General features: G+C 44.5%; 1 protein-coding gene across 1 annotated transcript in view; it reads right to left on the reverse strand.

Annotated features, from left to right (window-relative positions):
* Nucleotides 1–950: 950 nt before the first annotated feature.
* The window catches only part of LOC129712345 (beta-secretase 1-like), a 116007-nt gene continuing 100036 nt past the window's right edge, over nucleotides 951–16921 (reverse strand). The window contains 7 exon segments of the mRNA XM_055660698.1: nucleotides 951–2104; nucleotides 9484–9655; nucleotides 11509–11658; nucleotides 13748–13849; nucleotides 14691–14825; nucleotides 16013–16024; nucleotides 16026–16151. Coding sequence (XP_055516673.1) covers nucleotides 1863–2104; nucleotides 9484–9655; nucleotides 11509–11658; nucleotides 13748–13849; nucleotides 14691–14825; nucleotides 16013–16024; nucleotides 16026–16151 — 939 coding nt within the window. The 3' untranslated portion in view covers nucleotides 951–1862.

Consider the following 16921-nt stretch of genomic DNA (forward strand, 5'->3'; position numbering starts at 1 on the left):
GTGACGTTCCCCTGGTTCCAATAGTGTGAACACCTAATGATGTACAGTTATTGTGTGAGTTGGTCCTTCTATAGGTGAAGTCTTCCTCAACACAGATAATAGATTGGTGGTAAAATATGGTATCTATGGATGCAAGGCTGATGTTGTTAGCAAATACTTCAATGTTAGCTTGCTGGCTTCTATCTGAAACATTGCTATTAAATTGGTCTCGGATTACAGGGGAGACCACAAGAAGTTATTCCTGGGCAACAGTTGACCTCTCATTTTTGGAACAGCTGAGCTGAAAGTGGAGCCTCCTTCAATGATTCACGATGAAAATACTGTGTAGGGCTTGAGGCCTGGGTGCTGCGGCCTTGTGTCGTATTGCCTGATTTCATTTTGGAATAACTAAATGGAGTGCAATTGGCCTTATTGTTTCTGGGGCAGGGTGGGGTAAAATCTGCCATGCTTGTCACTACTGCTTGCTGTGGGAGAAAGTGTGCCCTTGTGTAAATATGGAGGGAGGCACTTGAGACATAAAGCGCGGAAACGGGCCCTTCGGCCCACCGAACCCGCGCCAACCAGCGATCACCCTGGACACTGGGTCTATCCGACGTGCCAAGGACAATTTCTAATTTTTACCGAAGCCAATTAACCTGCAAACATGTACGTCTTTGTAATGTGGGAGGAAACCGGAGCACCCGGAGAAAGCATACGTGTTCACAGGGAGAACGTAGAAACTCTGTACAGGCAGCACTCGCAGTCAGGATCTAACCCGGGTCCCTGGCGCTGTAAGGCAGAACTCTACCGCTGCACCAGTGCGCTGCCCTAAAGTGCTCACACGAACTCTGAACTTTCAGTATAGCTGTTCCAAAACTGAGAGGCCAACTGTTATCCACAAGTAGTCTCTTTGGTAATCCGAGAGCATTTTATAACATGGCTTCAAATATAAACCTGCGAGCTAACACTGTCAGGCTCAGCTGTATGAAATCCAGGATCAGATTACCTGTTTACATTTATTATCTGGGTTTGGCCTGAATAGTTATTTTTCCAGACCACATAATAAGGATGGCCAGTGTTCACTAATCAGTACTGCAGCACAGGGTTGTGGTATTCTTGAGAAGGTAAAAGGCTCTCAATGATCATTGTAAGTGTACGATGGTCCTGAAAATGATGACGCTAAGAATGCAAATTAAATATGCAATATTGTAATGTGTACATTTATCGATATTTACACACAAATGTATACATCACATTTCCACAGTTTAAATGTTGATGCTATCCTTGCGGTAATGTAAAAGTGCATGTAGTATAAAACCATATTGCACTCTTTGTAGGAAAGAAGTGGCCACACTAAGGCTACACATGCCGGAGATCAGCGTTAATCACGGACTGTCATTTAGCAATCATCTCTATTGCTCGTGTACTTTCCATTTAGTCCAGTAGATCATAGGATTGGTTGTGATCCAAGATGAGGAATTAAACAGATACAAAATATTTCTGTGGCTTATATTTACAGGATTTTATTTGGGGGGAGATATCTCGGTGAATTTTGTCATTTAAACTCGATGTTGCAAGTGCCGAAGAGTTTGCGTACCTGTTGAGTTACCTGGCTCTCAAACGTCAATGTTGACCCGTGGGTATTTGGTCACGGGATCTAATGATCTGACTAATTGAAAGTGTGATGAGGAAGAGCACGTACAGCTGGGAAGGTACCTTGTTTACGCTACCGTAAGCTTCAGACCAGCCGCGCGGTTTTCAGCTTCATTGTTTTATACACCCGCCCTTCCAGTTCAGCACTGTGAACCGACCGACCACGTATTTAAAAAAGAAATGGAGAAAGAAAAGTTTTCTTCCATCTTGAAAGTGTTCTTCCACCACCGTCACTTCAGCAGCGATATGTCGTCTGCAAAGTCATCGTGCTCGCGGCGCAGGCAGCGGAAACAGCGCCACTGAAAGACCATCAGGCACAGGGGCAGCATGAAGAGGGCGCAGATGGCCGCCATCACGTACGCAATCGTCATCAGCGTTGACTCGTCTGTCTGTGGAATGTTGTAGCCACAGTCCTCCATGTTTGTACTGAAGAAGGGACCCTCCACCGTGGCTGAACGGAACTCATCGTGCACTGGAAGCAAAGGTGAGGAGAAGGGTTAGCCTATGTGCTGCAGGTTTGTCCTTGGTGGACCTTTGTTGGTTATTCTACCATTTTATGTAGTGCTGCTTATCACATTTCTGCATGGGTTTGATCCTCCCCAGCTCTGTAATCTACAGCCCCATGTTGTTCATAGGCATCTGTACTCTCACTATAAACTCTGACCACAGTAGGAACAGCTTCTACAATAATACCATCACATTGCTGAACTCGGAGTCCCGCCGATAGACTTCTCCAGTCTCTCCGTCCACATTGTTCAATTATTGTTTGATTATTCTGTATTTTTATTTTTATTTCTATATTGCACTATACTACGGACTGACGCTAAACTGCATTTCGTTGTACCCATACTCGTATTTGTGCAATGACATTAAAGTTGAATTGAATTGAATTGAACATCCCTATTTAATCACTCTACCACTGGTAGAGCTGCTGCCTTACAGGGTCAGAGACCTGGGATCGATCCTGACTACGGGTGCTGTCTATACGGAGATTGCACGTTCTCCCCGTGACTTGTGTGGGTTTTCTCCGAGTGCTCCGGTTTCCTCCCACACTCCAAAGACGTACAGGCTTGTAGGTTAATTGGCTTTGGTATAATATTAAATTGTCCCTGATTGTGTGTAGGATAGTGTAAGTGCGCGGGGATGGCAGGTCGGCACGCGCTCGGTGGGCCGAAGGACCTATTTCCGCGCTGTATCGCTAAACCACACTGGTGGCCGTGTCTTCTGCAATCTGCTTTACTCTCCCAGCTGGCAAAAGCCTGCATTCAGCTTTCACCAGTCAAAGCTGATGTGCATTTTATTATTCTTTAAATATCACTGCCATTCAGTCTTGTTGACCTTCAGCAGCAAAACATTAACAGATTGAAATGTTATAATTAAATGGAAAGTATAATTCAAATATTAAAAACAAAAGCAAAAATAACTGTTATGAAACAGCACTTGCTTCCTTGGCCTTCCAATCACTGATCCTATATCAGGATTGGACTTGAGGAATTTCAACAAGGTAAATGACTGAACACCAGTTGATTCATTCAAGACAGCTATTGCTTTGTTTAGTGTATTAATGCCTGGTGCAATTATAGGTACCGTGGAAAGCTTTTTAGCTGCGTGCTATCCAGTCAGTGAAAACACTGTAAAATAATTACAATCAAGCCATCCAGAGTTTACAGATACAGGATAAATGGTATAGCGTTTAGTGGAAGATAAAATCTGGTAAAATCTGATTAAAGATAGTTTGAAGGTCTCCAATGAGGTGGATGAGAAGTAAGGACCGCTCTCTAGTTGGTGATAGGGCGCTTCTGATAACAGCTGGGAAGAAACTGTCCCTGAATCTGGAGGTATGTGCTTTCAAACTTCTGTACCTCTTGCCTGATAGAAGAGGGAGTGACCGAGGTGAGATTGGTCCTTGATTATGCGGATGGCCTTGCCGAGTCAGCGTGAAGTGTCGATGGAGCCAATGGAAGATATTCAATGAGAGACAGGCCCTTGGAATCAGATACAAACCACCTTGGCTAAATAAATGAACATCAGATAATTACCTTTTTAGGTACCACCTCAATCAAAGACAGTTAGAATTTATGAGAGAGAAAATGAAACACAGATGCTGGAATCCTGAGCAAAAGACAAAATGCTGGAGTGCAAAGTGCAGTTTGGGCAGCATCTCCGTAGGACATGGAGAGGTGACCATTCAAGTCGGGACCCTTCTTCAGAGAGGCTGCCTCACCTGCCGAGTTACTCCAGCACCTTGGAATTTAAACTGAATTAGTATAATCTACCCCCTGGTTTATCACATCAAATTATTTGTAAAGAGCTAGATGAAGAATGATAGTGGGATCAGTGCAGCTCAAGCCTGGTGGAAGTGTAACACATTTAAAGGGGCCACTGCCTCATAGCTCCAGCCGTCCAGTTCAACTCTGACCAAATGTGGAGCTCAAATGTTCTCCCTGTGACTGCGAGGGCTTGCTCTGGCTGCCTCCTGCAACTCGAGGATGTGTGGGTCAGTAGGTTAATTGGCTGTGGCAAATTGCCCCCAGCGTGTAGGTGGGCGGTAGAATCTGGGAGGAGTTGGCGGGAAGGCGAGGAGAATAAAATGAAGTCAATGTAAACGGATGTGTGATGGTTGACGTGGCTTCAGAGAGCCACAGGGCCTGTTCCCCTGCTGTGTGACCATGAGTCATTGCAGTGGGGCTGAACCCAACAAAGTCATTATAAGTGGGAAGTAGGGTTTCGGCCCGTAACGTTGCCCATTTCCTTCGCTCCATAGATGCTGCTGCACCCGCTGAGTTTCTCCAGCATTTTTGTGTACCAAAGTCATTATAATGTTTAAGAAGGAACTGCAGATGCTGGAAAATCGAAGGTACACAAAAATGCTGGAGAAACTCAGCGGGTGCAGCAGCATCTATGGAGCGAAGGAGATAGGCAATGTTTCGGGCCGAAACCCTTCTTCAGACTAGACTATAATGCAGCCTGTTGACTTTGTAGCAATGCAACAAAAACTTTTCACTGTACCTCAGTATACATGACAATAAACTAAACTCAAATCTGCACATCCTAGTACTGTCTTCTATTAAAAGAAACATTGGCCAAATTAACTATTTAAGAAGGAACTGCAAATGCTGGAAAACCGAAGGCAGACTAAAGTGCTGGAGAAACTCAGCGGGTGCGGCAGCATCTATGGAGCAAAGGAAATAGGCAACGTTTCAGGCCGAAACCTTTCGGTTTCGGCCCGAAATGTTGCCTATTTCCTTCGCTCCATAGATGCTGCTGAACATTGCCTATTTCCTTCGCTCCATAGATGCTGCCGCACCTGCTGAGTTTCTCCAGCACTTTTCTCTACCTTGGCCAAATACATGTGTTTGTATACATGCTGCATCACTATTTTATCCAAGGAAGTCCTATTGCTAAGCCTGACTATCCCATTGTAGAAACAATGAAGTACAGATGCTGATTAATACACAAAAGGACAATAGGCGCTGAATTACTCTAACACTTTGTGTCCTTCTGATTATCCCCTCACCTGATGCAGGAGAAATTGGGTATGGAAAGCCCTGGGTAATTCTAAGGCCAGAGATGATTAATAGCCCATTCAAGCAAGCTCATAATTGCCCAACAGTTCACTCTATGGGATTATTTGTCGTTGACCATTTCTCTTTGTCCTCATTCCCCTGCTCCTGTCATTCCTTACATCCCACATCCAGGCATCTTACTCCACTGAGGCTGATGATTTATGTACTTTGAGTAAAGTTCCCTCTTGCCCTCTTCCTAACCTTGTCATAAAAGCATAAACGGTCTCCCATTATCTGGATGAGTCATGCTATGTAATCAGCTATTTTAAAACCCGAAATGCTTTGTAAATGTTTTGCTCAGTAATTAGCGGAGTTTGTGAAATAATGTAAAATTTAAAATTTAACCTTAGACGTTCTTGAGTATTTACAGAGCACTGTAAGGAAGTGAAGGCATATTACATGGGGGGAAAAAACCTAAACTGCTGGAGGAACTTGTTGGTCAAACACTATCTGTGGAGGCAGAGTAAAGGTCGACATTTTGACCATCAGAACTGAGTGCAGAGGAGATTTAACCGATATAAGAGTTGAGGGAGAAGGGGAGGTGAGGAGGACTTGATGGGCAGATCAGGCAGCTGAGGGGAGAGGAGAGTGGATGGTGACGGAGGCTGGAAGGTGATATAGGGAACAAGATATGGAAGGGATGTTACGTGGATGGAACTAGTTTGGGGGAGGAAGACCCAGTGGATTAAGTTCACAAGTCTACTCCGCCATACATTCATAGCAAGCATCCAGAGTAGCTGGTAGATACAGATACAATTACAACATTCAAGAGGCATTTGGACAGTGACTTGGATAGGGAAGGTAGAGGGGAATAGGGGCCTAATGCAGGTAAAGGAACTAGTGTAGATTGGGCTCATGGTCTTCATGGACAAGGTGGGCTGAAATGACCCGCATGTTGTATGACCTACATACATAGTTATAACATGAGTATTGAACAGGCTTCAAACATTCGTGAAACAAGGAAATGCAGATACTGATTTACAAATAAGACACAAAGTCTTGGAGAAACTCAGCAGTTCAGACAGCATCCCTGGAGAACATGGATGTTATCTATCTTGGGTCTCACCTGTCCATGTTCCCCAAGGATGCTGCCTGGCTCACTGAGTCACTCCAATACTTTGTGTCCAAACATTTGCCTTTCTGGTTCCAGGCAAATAGTAGAAATTGTTCTATTCCTCTGTTAGTTCTATGGCTTAACAAATTATTTTTTAGTTTATATGCGAGTTGAAGTCGCAAACTGATAAAGGTCTCACTTCTAGGGATTAAAGTATGGAAGCACGCACCATTACACAAGAGTGACAATAACACAGTTTACAAATGTGACCATGATGCAAATATTGCTGTAAGATAAACTGCCAGACAGCCGGTTGTCCCTTGGGCCATCCTTGTTCAATTTGTTTTGGATTTCTGTTAGCTCAGTTAAATGTGGACCAGAGGCTCAGATCTCAGTGCACCTGTACTCCTGTTTCCCCAGTCATTCACTACTGAGTACCTTGTGGAAAGGGGAGGGCGATCTATGCACTAAAGTGGAGAAGGTCTACTTTTGACCCCCTGCAGAAAGGCACTTGAATTCCTTTACTTTAATGCCAGCAATTCCCTATTTTGAGGATTTTGCAGAGTATCAGGTACGTTAAGATACAGTTCAACCGTCTGTCAGTGACTTTTAGCAGAAGCGTAAAACTCCAAAAGTCTTTTAGCCACAATCTGCCATCTGAGGCTGAACGGAGACTTCAGAACACTTCAGCTGCAGAGGCAACTCACCTTGCCCTCAGTAAGGAAAAGACTAGTATACGACAGGGCAGGCAACGGGATCAGTGAGACTGATCTGTAACCTTCGAAATGGAAGCAAGAGTAGGCCATTTGGCCCCTCATGCCACTTCACCTCTACCAGTCAATAATCAGCACTATCTCCTACACTAGATCCGTATTCCTTGATGCCCCCAACATCCATAACACTGCCTTGACTAAAGCTAGAGAATGAGTTTGCATTGTCCTTTGAAGTTAAATAATTTAAATGCTCTACTCTGGGTGAACTAATTTCTTCTTGTCTATTCTGACCTCTTGGTTTGATAGTGCGAGACTCAACAACCCTGAGAAATGCCTCATTATGGCATATTTCTTACCATGGCAAATAATAATATTATATATTGCACTGATATTACCTAGTATGTTTAATATCTCATCAGGACAATAGCTCCCCATCCCATGAATCAATATAGTGAACCACCTTATTCTTCCAGATTGCAAGCAATGTGCTTTGAGCAATAAAGTGGTTTTGTTACTGTTTTACGACTTTACTCACAAGGAGAGATCTGTTACCTAAATGTCTCAGATTTGAACGGATAACTGTTTTTCTTTCCACAGATGCCATCTGCTCTGCTGAATGTTTTCAGCATATTTTTGTATTTATCAGTTTTGTGGTTTTCTTTGAATATTTTTTGTTGTTGCATCAGTCGCACTGAAATCCTGCTACAATCTCATTTACAAGTGAAAATGAATAAATGTAAGATTGATCAACAATCTGGTGCGCACTAAATCATCTTTCTGCCTTGTTTTATTGCTTTCATTTTCTTGCTGTTGCCGTGATTTATTCCAATCTTTAGTCTCCTGACCTTGGGAGACCTTTCATACAGTCTGCTCCGATGGATATAAAGCTCCTGTCGACACTGTCGGAAAAGAGTTCGATTTCCCCTGATATCTGACTTGCATCCCTCTAGCGAAACCCCATCAAAAACAGCAATTAGCTGAGCAGTCGTTACACGGATGTTTATGGGGCCCAGCTGTTCTCAGTGCCCACTAAGTTGCTTCAAGAACAATAATCGCTGCACTTTAAAGTTGAACATTGTAGTGCAACAAGCTGTAAAATTGAGGGCTGCCTTAAACTTTAGTTCTGTCCCTCTCCTGCCAGTGTGTCACCTGCCAAATAAATCCTCAGTCCAGCAGGAGTTCCTGCAGTGGCCCAGACTTGAGTGATGCTGTAATTAACTTATCCGGGCTGCGGCTGCTGTTTCTGGCACGTGACTGCAGTTGTTTCTTGATGTTGCACAGAAATTGAGTCGAAGCTCAATAAAGCCAGAGGTGGAAGCAGTCGGAGTCTGCACATCAGATGGGGTCAAAAATATGGACATTGTGCTGTGCAAGAACAGCAAACCTGGTAATTACAAGGAACTGTGTGTCTTGTACCCATATGTATTTGCAGGTCTTCTACTGAGACGCTCAATAAGGCACTACAACAAGTGGGCAAAATACAATACACAACTGTCCCATAACATACTACCTCAAGTAAGGACTTACTCAGCCCAGCTACAGAGTTATAAACCTACCTTATCCATGTACCTGTCTAAATGTTTCTAAAATATTGTGATAGGACCTGCCTCAATTACCTCATCTGGTAGCTTGTTCCATACACCCACCACCCTTTGTATAAAAAAACAGTCACCCCTCAGATTCCCATTAAATCTTTCCACCCTCACCTTAAACCTATGTCCTCTGGTTGTCGATTTCCCTAAGACTGTGCGTTTACCCGATCTATTCCTCTCTTTCTCCCTAAGACTGTGCGTTTACCCGATCTATTCCTCTCTTGCTCCTAAAAAATTCTCAACTTCTCCTGCTTTACCCTCATCCCTTCTTTTTTGAGCTAGTTTTGAGGTGAGGTGGTTTAATGCCCACAACTGGGAACCAGGTTGAAATGCTCAGTGTGTTGTAGGACCATTGGGCTGGTGCAATGCTTTGAACCACACAAGATGGCAGCCACAGGCTGATCTTCACCCTGCAGTGGTGAGGAGGACCTGTTGGGGAAGGGCAGTCTTCTTTCCAGAACAATGAGAAGAAAGTGATAGAGACCCAGTTGAGCGTTCTGCCGCGTTGCAGAGGAAACTAGTTTTTGAGTGGCGCAGCGGTAGAGTTGCTACCTTACAGTGCCAGAGTCCCTGTTTCGATCCTAACTACAGGTGCTGCCTGTATGGAGTATGTACGTTCTCCCCGTGACCTGCGTGGGTTTACTCCACGAGCTTTGGTTTCCTCCCACACTCCAAAGACGTACATGTTTGTAGGCTAATTGCCTTGGTAAAATTTTAAATTGTCCCTGGTGTGCGCAGTATAGTGTTAGTGTGCGGGGATCGCTGGTCGGCGCGGACTCGGTGGGTCGAAGGGCCTGTTTCCATGCCGTGTCTTTAAAGGTAATAGAACATTTTTGTTATGCCCTTGGTCATGGTACTCGGCCAGTGTCATGGTGCCTAAGTGGATGAAGAACGGAACTACATTAAACCGGATTCATCACACTCACCGTGACAGGTGCTGACCGCAAATCCAATGCGCTTCCGAGCACGGTCAAAAACGACGTAAAACCCTTCCATGATGACGGCCCCCATCACCGTTCCTGTGGTGGACTGGGAGATGGCAAACTTGTAGCAGTCATCCTGAGAGGTGGCGACATCTTCCACTGGCCGCAGATATTGCTGTGTTTTAGAGAAACAAAGAGTTGGAAGGCAATGGTATGCGCACGAGGAGTTGAGTTCACCCCAAAGCATTTCATCGAACATAAGAAACAAAAGCTAAGACGTCTACTCTGAGGCTGCTCCGCCATGGCTGACCTTCTACTCATCTTCCTGCTATTTGTCACATCGCTTGATTCTCTTAAACATAGAGAACACTGTTATCTGCTTTGAATGAACAAACTGAGCCTCCACAGTACATTGGGGTAGAGAATTCTGAACTCTCTTAGTGATGTAATGTCTTCTCATCTTAATGGCCTATCCTTCATTCTGAAACCGAAGATCTCAGAGAAAACCCACGCAGGTCACGGGGAGAATGTATAAGCTCTGTACATACAAGCACCCGTAGTCAGGATCGAACCTGGAACTCTGGCGCTATAAGGCAGTAGCTCTACCGCTCGGCTATTGTGCAACCCTCTAGGCAAGGACCTTTCTTATTTTAATCCTAACCCCCCAAACCTTTATCTTGAGATCATGGCCCCTTGTTTGAATTCTTTACCAAAGAAACAGCCTCAGCATCCACAGCAGCAGTCTCTTCGAGAAGCAAGTACATCTAAATGGGACCACTATTCTTCTAAATTCCAGTCGATAATTGCCAAGCTGCTTCCATCACTCTTAGAAGGACAATTGCCACAGTCTGGCTATCGATCTTACAAATCTGTTCCTTTCCACTTCATCATTCAACAAAAAGCACAAGTCCCTATGCAGGTTGATTTATGAAAAGTAAACTAGAGAATAAATGAGAAGAAAGAGCAGGGAGAAGGCTGGATTAATAGTTCCAGTACTAATGATGCAGCCAGGATGATAATTGAGATACAGAAACAATGTGATGTAGAAACAAGGAACTGTAGACGCTGGTTTACAAAAATGGACAACTGCAAATTGTAAAGGGTCCCACCCGAAACATCACCTATCCATGTTTGCCAGAGATACTACCTGACATGCTGAGTTACTTCAGCACTTAGTCATAGGGCACGGAAATAGGCCCTTCAGCCCAACTTGCCTACATCGTCCAACATGTCCCATCTACACTAGTCTCACCTGCCTGCTTGTGGCCCACATCCCTCTGCACCTGAACTATCCATGTACATGTTTCTTAGACAATTGGTGTTTTTTTTTGTGCAGAAATATTAACTCTGCTTCTATGAGCAGCCTGACCCGTGGAACATTTCTGGCAGTCTTTGCATTTCAGATTGCCATCATTACTTAGCTCAGTCTATGAATAATATCTGGCATTCTGCAAGGTGGGTCATCGCTGTCAACCAGCTTGTTAGTTTGGCCCACATATAAACTTGGTTAAAAATCTTATAGCCACGATCCATCAATGGCAGGTACTGGATTTAATACAATTGACATGATGGACACCTTACAAAGGAAAGCATAGCTTAAAGGATCAAATTATGTTTTTAAGTTGAACTTAATTTAATACAATAGAACTTTATTTATCCCAGGAGGGAGATTGGTCTGCCAACAGTCATAAAACACAACAAGATTACGTAAAACATTAAATTAAACTGAGTGGAGTGGAAAGTCCAGGATTGGAGATGTGCAAGGATTGTGGAGGGGAATTAGATGGGGGCAGGGTCCCCAAGGTGATCATATACTGAGATTGCAGAGGCTGAGATCTTGTGCAAAAGAAAAACCAAATCACTGGAGTATCTGGATGGGTCAAGCAGCATGCGAGGAGGTACATGGACAGACGATGTTTTGGGTCGTTGGAAGAAGGATCCCGACCCAAAATGGCGTCTGTCCCTTTCCCACCACGGATGCTGCCGTTTGTTTCTTGCCCGTTATAACGGCGTGTCTCTCTGACTTACTTGCGGAAGGATGGTGATTTGGAAGGATTGGTTGGTGGCCTCCCCCATGAGGTAGAGCGATATCGTAGGGAAGATGTGCCAAGGCGTGGTGCCAACCTGCCAACACACCAGCTGCTCGCCCAACCAGAACCCATCGGGGAACTTCTCCGTCTGTCAAAAGAGAGAGTAAAACTAAAAAGTGAAGCTAGTAATGACGACCATGAATATTTCATTACACCAGGAATCTTTAATCAACACCAGATGTTGTACAAGTTTTCAACTACAGTCATTTATCATTTAAACATATGTATGTGTGATGTGTATATTAAGAGATTACACCAGAGAATTATTCTGCTGCAGATTTATGAGACACTATAGATGAGGAATTTACAACTTTGTCCTTCCTGCATCTAATATTCCCTCTGTGAATTCACTTTTTTGTTTCTCCCGATATCTCTTAAGAAACATCAATCTGTGTGCTCCTCTGTCTGTTCAGAAAGTCCCCAGAATGTACACTTTTGATATCATGTTTTTGGGTTTGTCAACCACCTTGGGAAGGTTTTGGATGCTAATGATGCTATTTATAAACAAGATGTTTTTGTACGAATGAAGAGAAATTCCACATATTGTCTGCCACGTTTGTCTTTTATCTGATGAGGTGTCTGGCACTTCACATTTCCATCATGCCATCATTCCAATGTGAGTGAGCTCTGTATGATTGTTTCTAGTTTGCCCTTCCTTCAAGGCTGGAGACCTAGGGGTCAGTCCTATGAAAAGGTCTGAAGAAGGGCCCTAACAAAAGGGAAATGCAGTCGTTTTGATAATAAAGGAAATGTTACTGGTAACTTCTGCACAGTAATGTGGCGAACTCTTATGCTGGTGTTAGTTTAGGTAAGGTACCAATGAGATCTCCATTGCCCTTCTTGCAAATGGCGGTGTTGGGCCCAATATCTCATAAGGTCATAAGGGGTAGTAGAATTAAGGGCCTGTCCCACGTGGGCGTCATTTGCGCGTCACGGAGGTGGCGCACGAAGTGTTTGAGAATTCCCAAATCCTGGGGCGCTGCGTCACTGCCTACGCTACCACGTCTCGCCACGTGCCATGTGCGCGTCATGCATCGTGACCCGTAAATGATGTTGCGTAAATGACGCGCAAATAACACCCGTGGGACATGCCCTTTAGGCCATTCTACTCCGCCATTCAATCATGGCTGATCTATCTCTCCCTCCTAACCCCATTCTCCTGCCTTCTCCCCATAACCTCTGACACCCGTACTAATCAAGGATCTATCCATCTCCAGTCAATAGGGCAAACTGGGGCTTGGCTTAACATCTGATTTTCTGCCTTGCGTTTTACTGCCCTCAATATCTAGCTAATATACTATTCTCAATTTCTGCTCCTTGCTGACTCGTGTGAGGTGGAATTACACAAGTACAGGCTATCCCTCGTGTAAGATATCCATCCAGTTAATTGGTCTTACAAGTCACCTCAGTGCAAAACCCCAAAATATCAGTAATAAAAAACAGAAGATGCTGGAATCTCTGAACAGGTCAGGCAGCATCTATGGAAAGAGAAACAGCTGCCATTACAGACACTCTTCAACTAAACCCTTTGATTTCTAAAAATATCAAACATATATATATATATATATGTACCAGAAGAAAAATGATTAAAAGTAAACATTCACGGTTCCTCTTCTCTCTCCTGCTACTGAGCAAACAACCAGCCCTTCATCTGCGCCATGTCTTTGAAAGTTCTATCCAATTAGTCAGTATCCTGCCTCTTCCTCTGAGCCCAACAGAGAACATAGCTGATCTATCTTTCCCTGTCAACCCCATTCTCCTGTCTTGACACCCTCACTAATCAAGAATCTGTCAATCTCTGCCTTAAAAATACCCAATAACTTGACCACAGATTCACCACTCTCTGACTAAAGAAATTCCTCCTCGTCTCCTTTCAAAAAATATTTCCTTTTATTCGGAGGCTACGCCCTTTGGTACTAGACTCTCCCGCGAGTGGAAAAATCCTCTCTATCCAGGCATTTTCACTAATCGGTAGGTTTCAATTAATTTCTCCTCCTCGTCCTTCTAAACCAGCGAGTAAAGACCCAGTGCCGTCAAACGCTCATCATACACCTCACCAGCGCCGACAACGTCAGAAAATAGAACAAAAAACTATTTCTTCCCGTTTCATCCTCAAGATAACAAACAGTGTACAGTAACACATCGACTTTCCTTCCTTTTAAGAAACAATACTCAACAGATGATGCGGCTTTGATGGACTTCACTGCGGCTTGGAAGACCTTCTTGGGCAGCCGGAGGTTTGTGGTCCCACTGTCCACGATGCTCTTGTCGTAGTTGTACTGAAGAAACCAGAAACCAAAACAGGGGAGAAGTGAGAAGTTTCAAAGACACAGCGAGGGATTTTGATAGGGATGTGAAATCCGTGTTTAAGATGGGGACTGGGTTTCAGTAGAGGACATTGTTGCAGAGATGCTGCCTGTCCTGCTGAGTTACTCCAGCATAATGCGTCTATCAATGGCAAAAGTAAGCTGAGGCTAAATTCCGCACTTGAGCCAAACATTGAATGATTGATACTGTATTGTCACATGTACGTGCTAGTGAAATTCTTTGTATTGCGTACAATGCATAAGTATGCAAAGAGTCGCCACATATAGGGCGTTGACAAACTGACAAAAGTATTCAATATAGTCTCAATGGTCCCTCTTCCTTCTCGCCCCTCCACGGTCCCTCACTGTTATCGGCAGCCCCCCCCTCCCCTCCCACGCCGGGTCCCTCTATGTTATTTGGGATCCTTGGTTTGGGACGTTATCCAATACACAGACAATTACCCAGCTCTGCATAATCCATTACAATCTATTACTCGCTCTCAGCTATTATTCCATGTATAATGTGTTTCCAATATTTGTTTTTTTTAAGTCCCAAAGTGATTTTGATTTGCATCATTCAGCATCAGTTTACAGCAGCAGGATGTCCCAGCGTATGGGTGCTTTTTAATGGCAGGTTGGGATCGGACCCTGGGGATATTTATGGCAGTGTACACTGACATGGGTCTGTGCTTGTCGTCAATGGGGTGTGCGCCGTGGTATGCATGCAATTGCGCGGTTCATTCAGCCTGGAGATAATAGATAGCGTGCAGATCGGTGGGGTGGTGTATGGGTTATGGTGCAGTGTGGGACTCACCTCCTTACAGTCCAGATTCAGGTCCTGTCCATTGATCTCGATCTTTACTATAATCACCTCATAGTACCACTGTTTCCTGATTGGGGTGAACCAGATGTTGCCCAGATATAGAGAAGTGTCAACTCCACCGATTATCTACAACATGGGAGGGAGGGAGAGGGAGAGGGAGGGAGGGAAGGAGAAAGAGAGGGAAAGAGGGAGAGAGAGGGAAAGGGAAGGGAGGAGAGAGGGAGAGAGAGAGAGAGAGAGAGAAAGAGGGAGAGAGAAAGAGAGAGAAAGAGAGCGTGAAAGAGAGGGAGAGTGAGGGAGAAAGAGAGGGGGAAGAGGGAGAAATGGAGAGAGGAAGGGTGGGAGGGACCGGGAAAGAGGAGAGAAAGAGAGGAAGAGAGAGGGAGAGGGAGAAAAAGAGGGAGAGGGAAAGAAGGGAGAGAAAAGAGGGAAGAGAGAGAGAGCGTGAAAGAGAGGGAGTGTGAGGGAGAGTGGGAGGGAGAAAGAGAGGGGGGAAGAGGGAGAAATGGAGAGAGGAAGGGAGGGAGGGACAGGGAAAGAGGAGAGAAAAAGAGAGGGAGAGAGAAAGAGAGGGAGAGAGGGAAAACAAACAAACAAACATATGAGGAGGGTGCAACCAGACTCGCCCTGGAAGATTAACAGGAGGGCAATAACCTTGGTCACCCTGCCATCATCTACCTGCATGGGTGTGTGGCTTAGATGAACCAGTAGCAGATTGGCATCAGGGAATTCAATGAGAAACCACTGCTGGCTCTGTTGCAGATTTACTTTCAATATGCTGACCTTTTTCTTTTCGATTCTAACTGATTTCATTTCAGATTACAATTTCTTAGATACCGAATCAAGAAATGTAGGAATAAAGCTGGAAAGACGAATGGAATACCACATCAGCCATGATTTTTGAACGACAAAACTCAACAGCCCATTCCCAATTTAGTTACTTGCAGTCATATTTTAATTTCCATGTAGAAATCAGAAGTACATTTCATTTCCGCACTGCATGGCATCAGGCAGAATTATAAAGTGGTGGAAATTCACACAAATGCAGCAAGCACACATTTTCTTGTCAGGCTTTTACAAAGGCGAAGAAGCATCTGCTTTCACCGTTGCTTGCTTTGTCTCCGATTTTGTTTCTGCAGTTATTCTGCTGTCAAGGCCACCTTGACTCAGGAAGCTGGAAGGTTGCCAATCTAGATTACGTATTGGAAGAAGAAGCAAGATTAGCAATTTCCCCTGAATAACTGATTACGGCACAACTGCACCCTGCGTGGATTCAAGCAAAGTGGCAGCGGCGGAGAGTGGACGTCACTCACCATGCTGCCTCCCCACAGCCGACACTGTATCCGTATCATTCAGGGTGAGGCCGGTTCCGCACAGCTGCAGTGAGAACATGTTGGGGACTTGGGTCTGCTTCACCAACGAATCAAAGAAAGGCTCCAGGTTTTCATCAGGCTATGGAGAAAATAACAGAAGTGAGCAGGGAGGATGGGGCAAGACAAGGGCAGGACATGGACAATAGAGGCAGCACTAGGCCATTTGGCCCTTTGAGCCAGCACCGCCATTCAATGTGATCATGGCTGATCAATAGTTTAGTTCATGTTCAGAAGTTATCGGAGCAGAACTTAGGCCCTATACGGCCCATCAAGTCTACACCGCCATTCAATCATGCCTGAAAGAAACATAGAAAATAGGTGCAGGAGGAGGCCATTCGGCCCTTCGAGCCAGCACCGCCATTCATTGTGATCATGGCTGATCGTCCCCTATCAATAACCCTTGCCTGCCTTCTCCCCATATCCCTTGACTCCACTAGCCCCTAGAGCTCTATCTAACTCTCTCTTAAATCCATCCAGTGATTTGGCCTCCACTGCCCTCTTGGGCAGGGAATTCCATAAATTCACAACTCTCTAGGAGAAAAAGTTTTTTCTCACCTTAGTCTTAAATGACCTCCCCTTTATTCTAAGACTGTGGACAAAGACCATTCTCCTGCCTTTTCCCCCTAAACGCTGACACCCATACTAATCAAGAATCTGTCAATCTCCGTCTTAAAAATATCCATTGACTTGGCCTCCACAGCCGTCTGTGACAATGAATTCCACAGATTCATCATAGTTTAACAGCAAAATCATTCTCTCTTAAGCAGTAAACCTCATCCATTAGTCCAAAGGTAACACCTGGGGCATTATCCTTTGCTCTTAAGTCTGGAAATCTGAAATTGGTTTCAT

The sequence above is a fragment of the Leucoraja erinacea genome, chromosome 32 (assembly GCF_028641065.1).
Source record: "Leucoraja erinacea ecotype New England chromosome 32, Leri_hhj_1, whole genome shotgun sequence".
In the NCBI taxonomy this organism is placed as follows: domain Eukaryota; kingdom Metazoa; phylum Chordata; class Chondrichthyes; order Rajiformes; family Rajidae; genus Leucoraja; species Leucoraja erinaceus.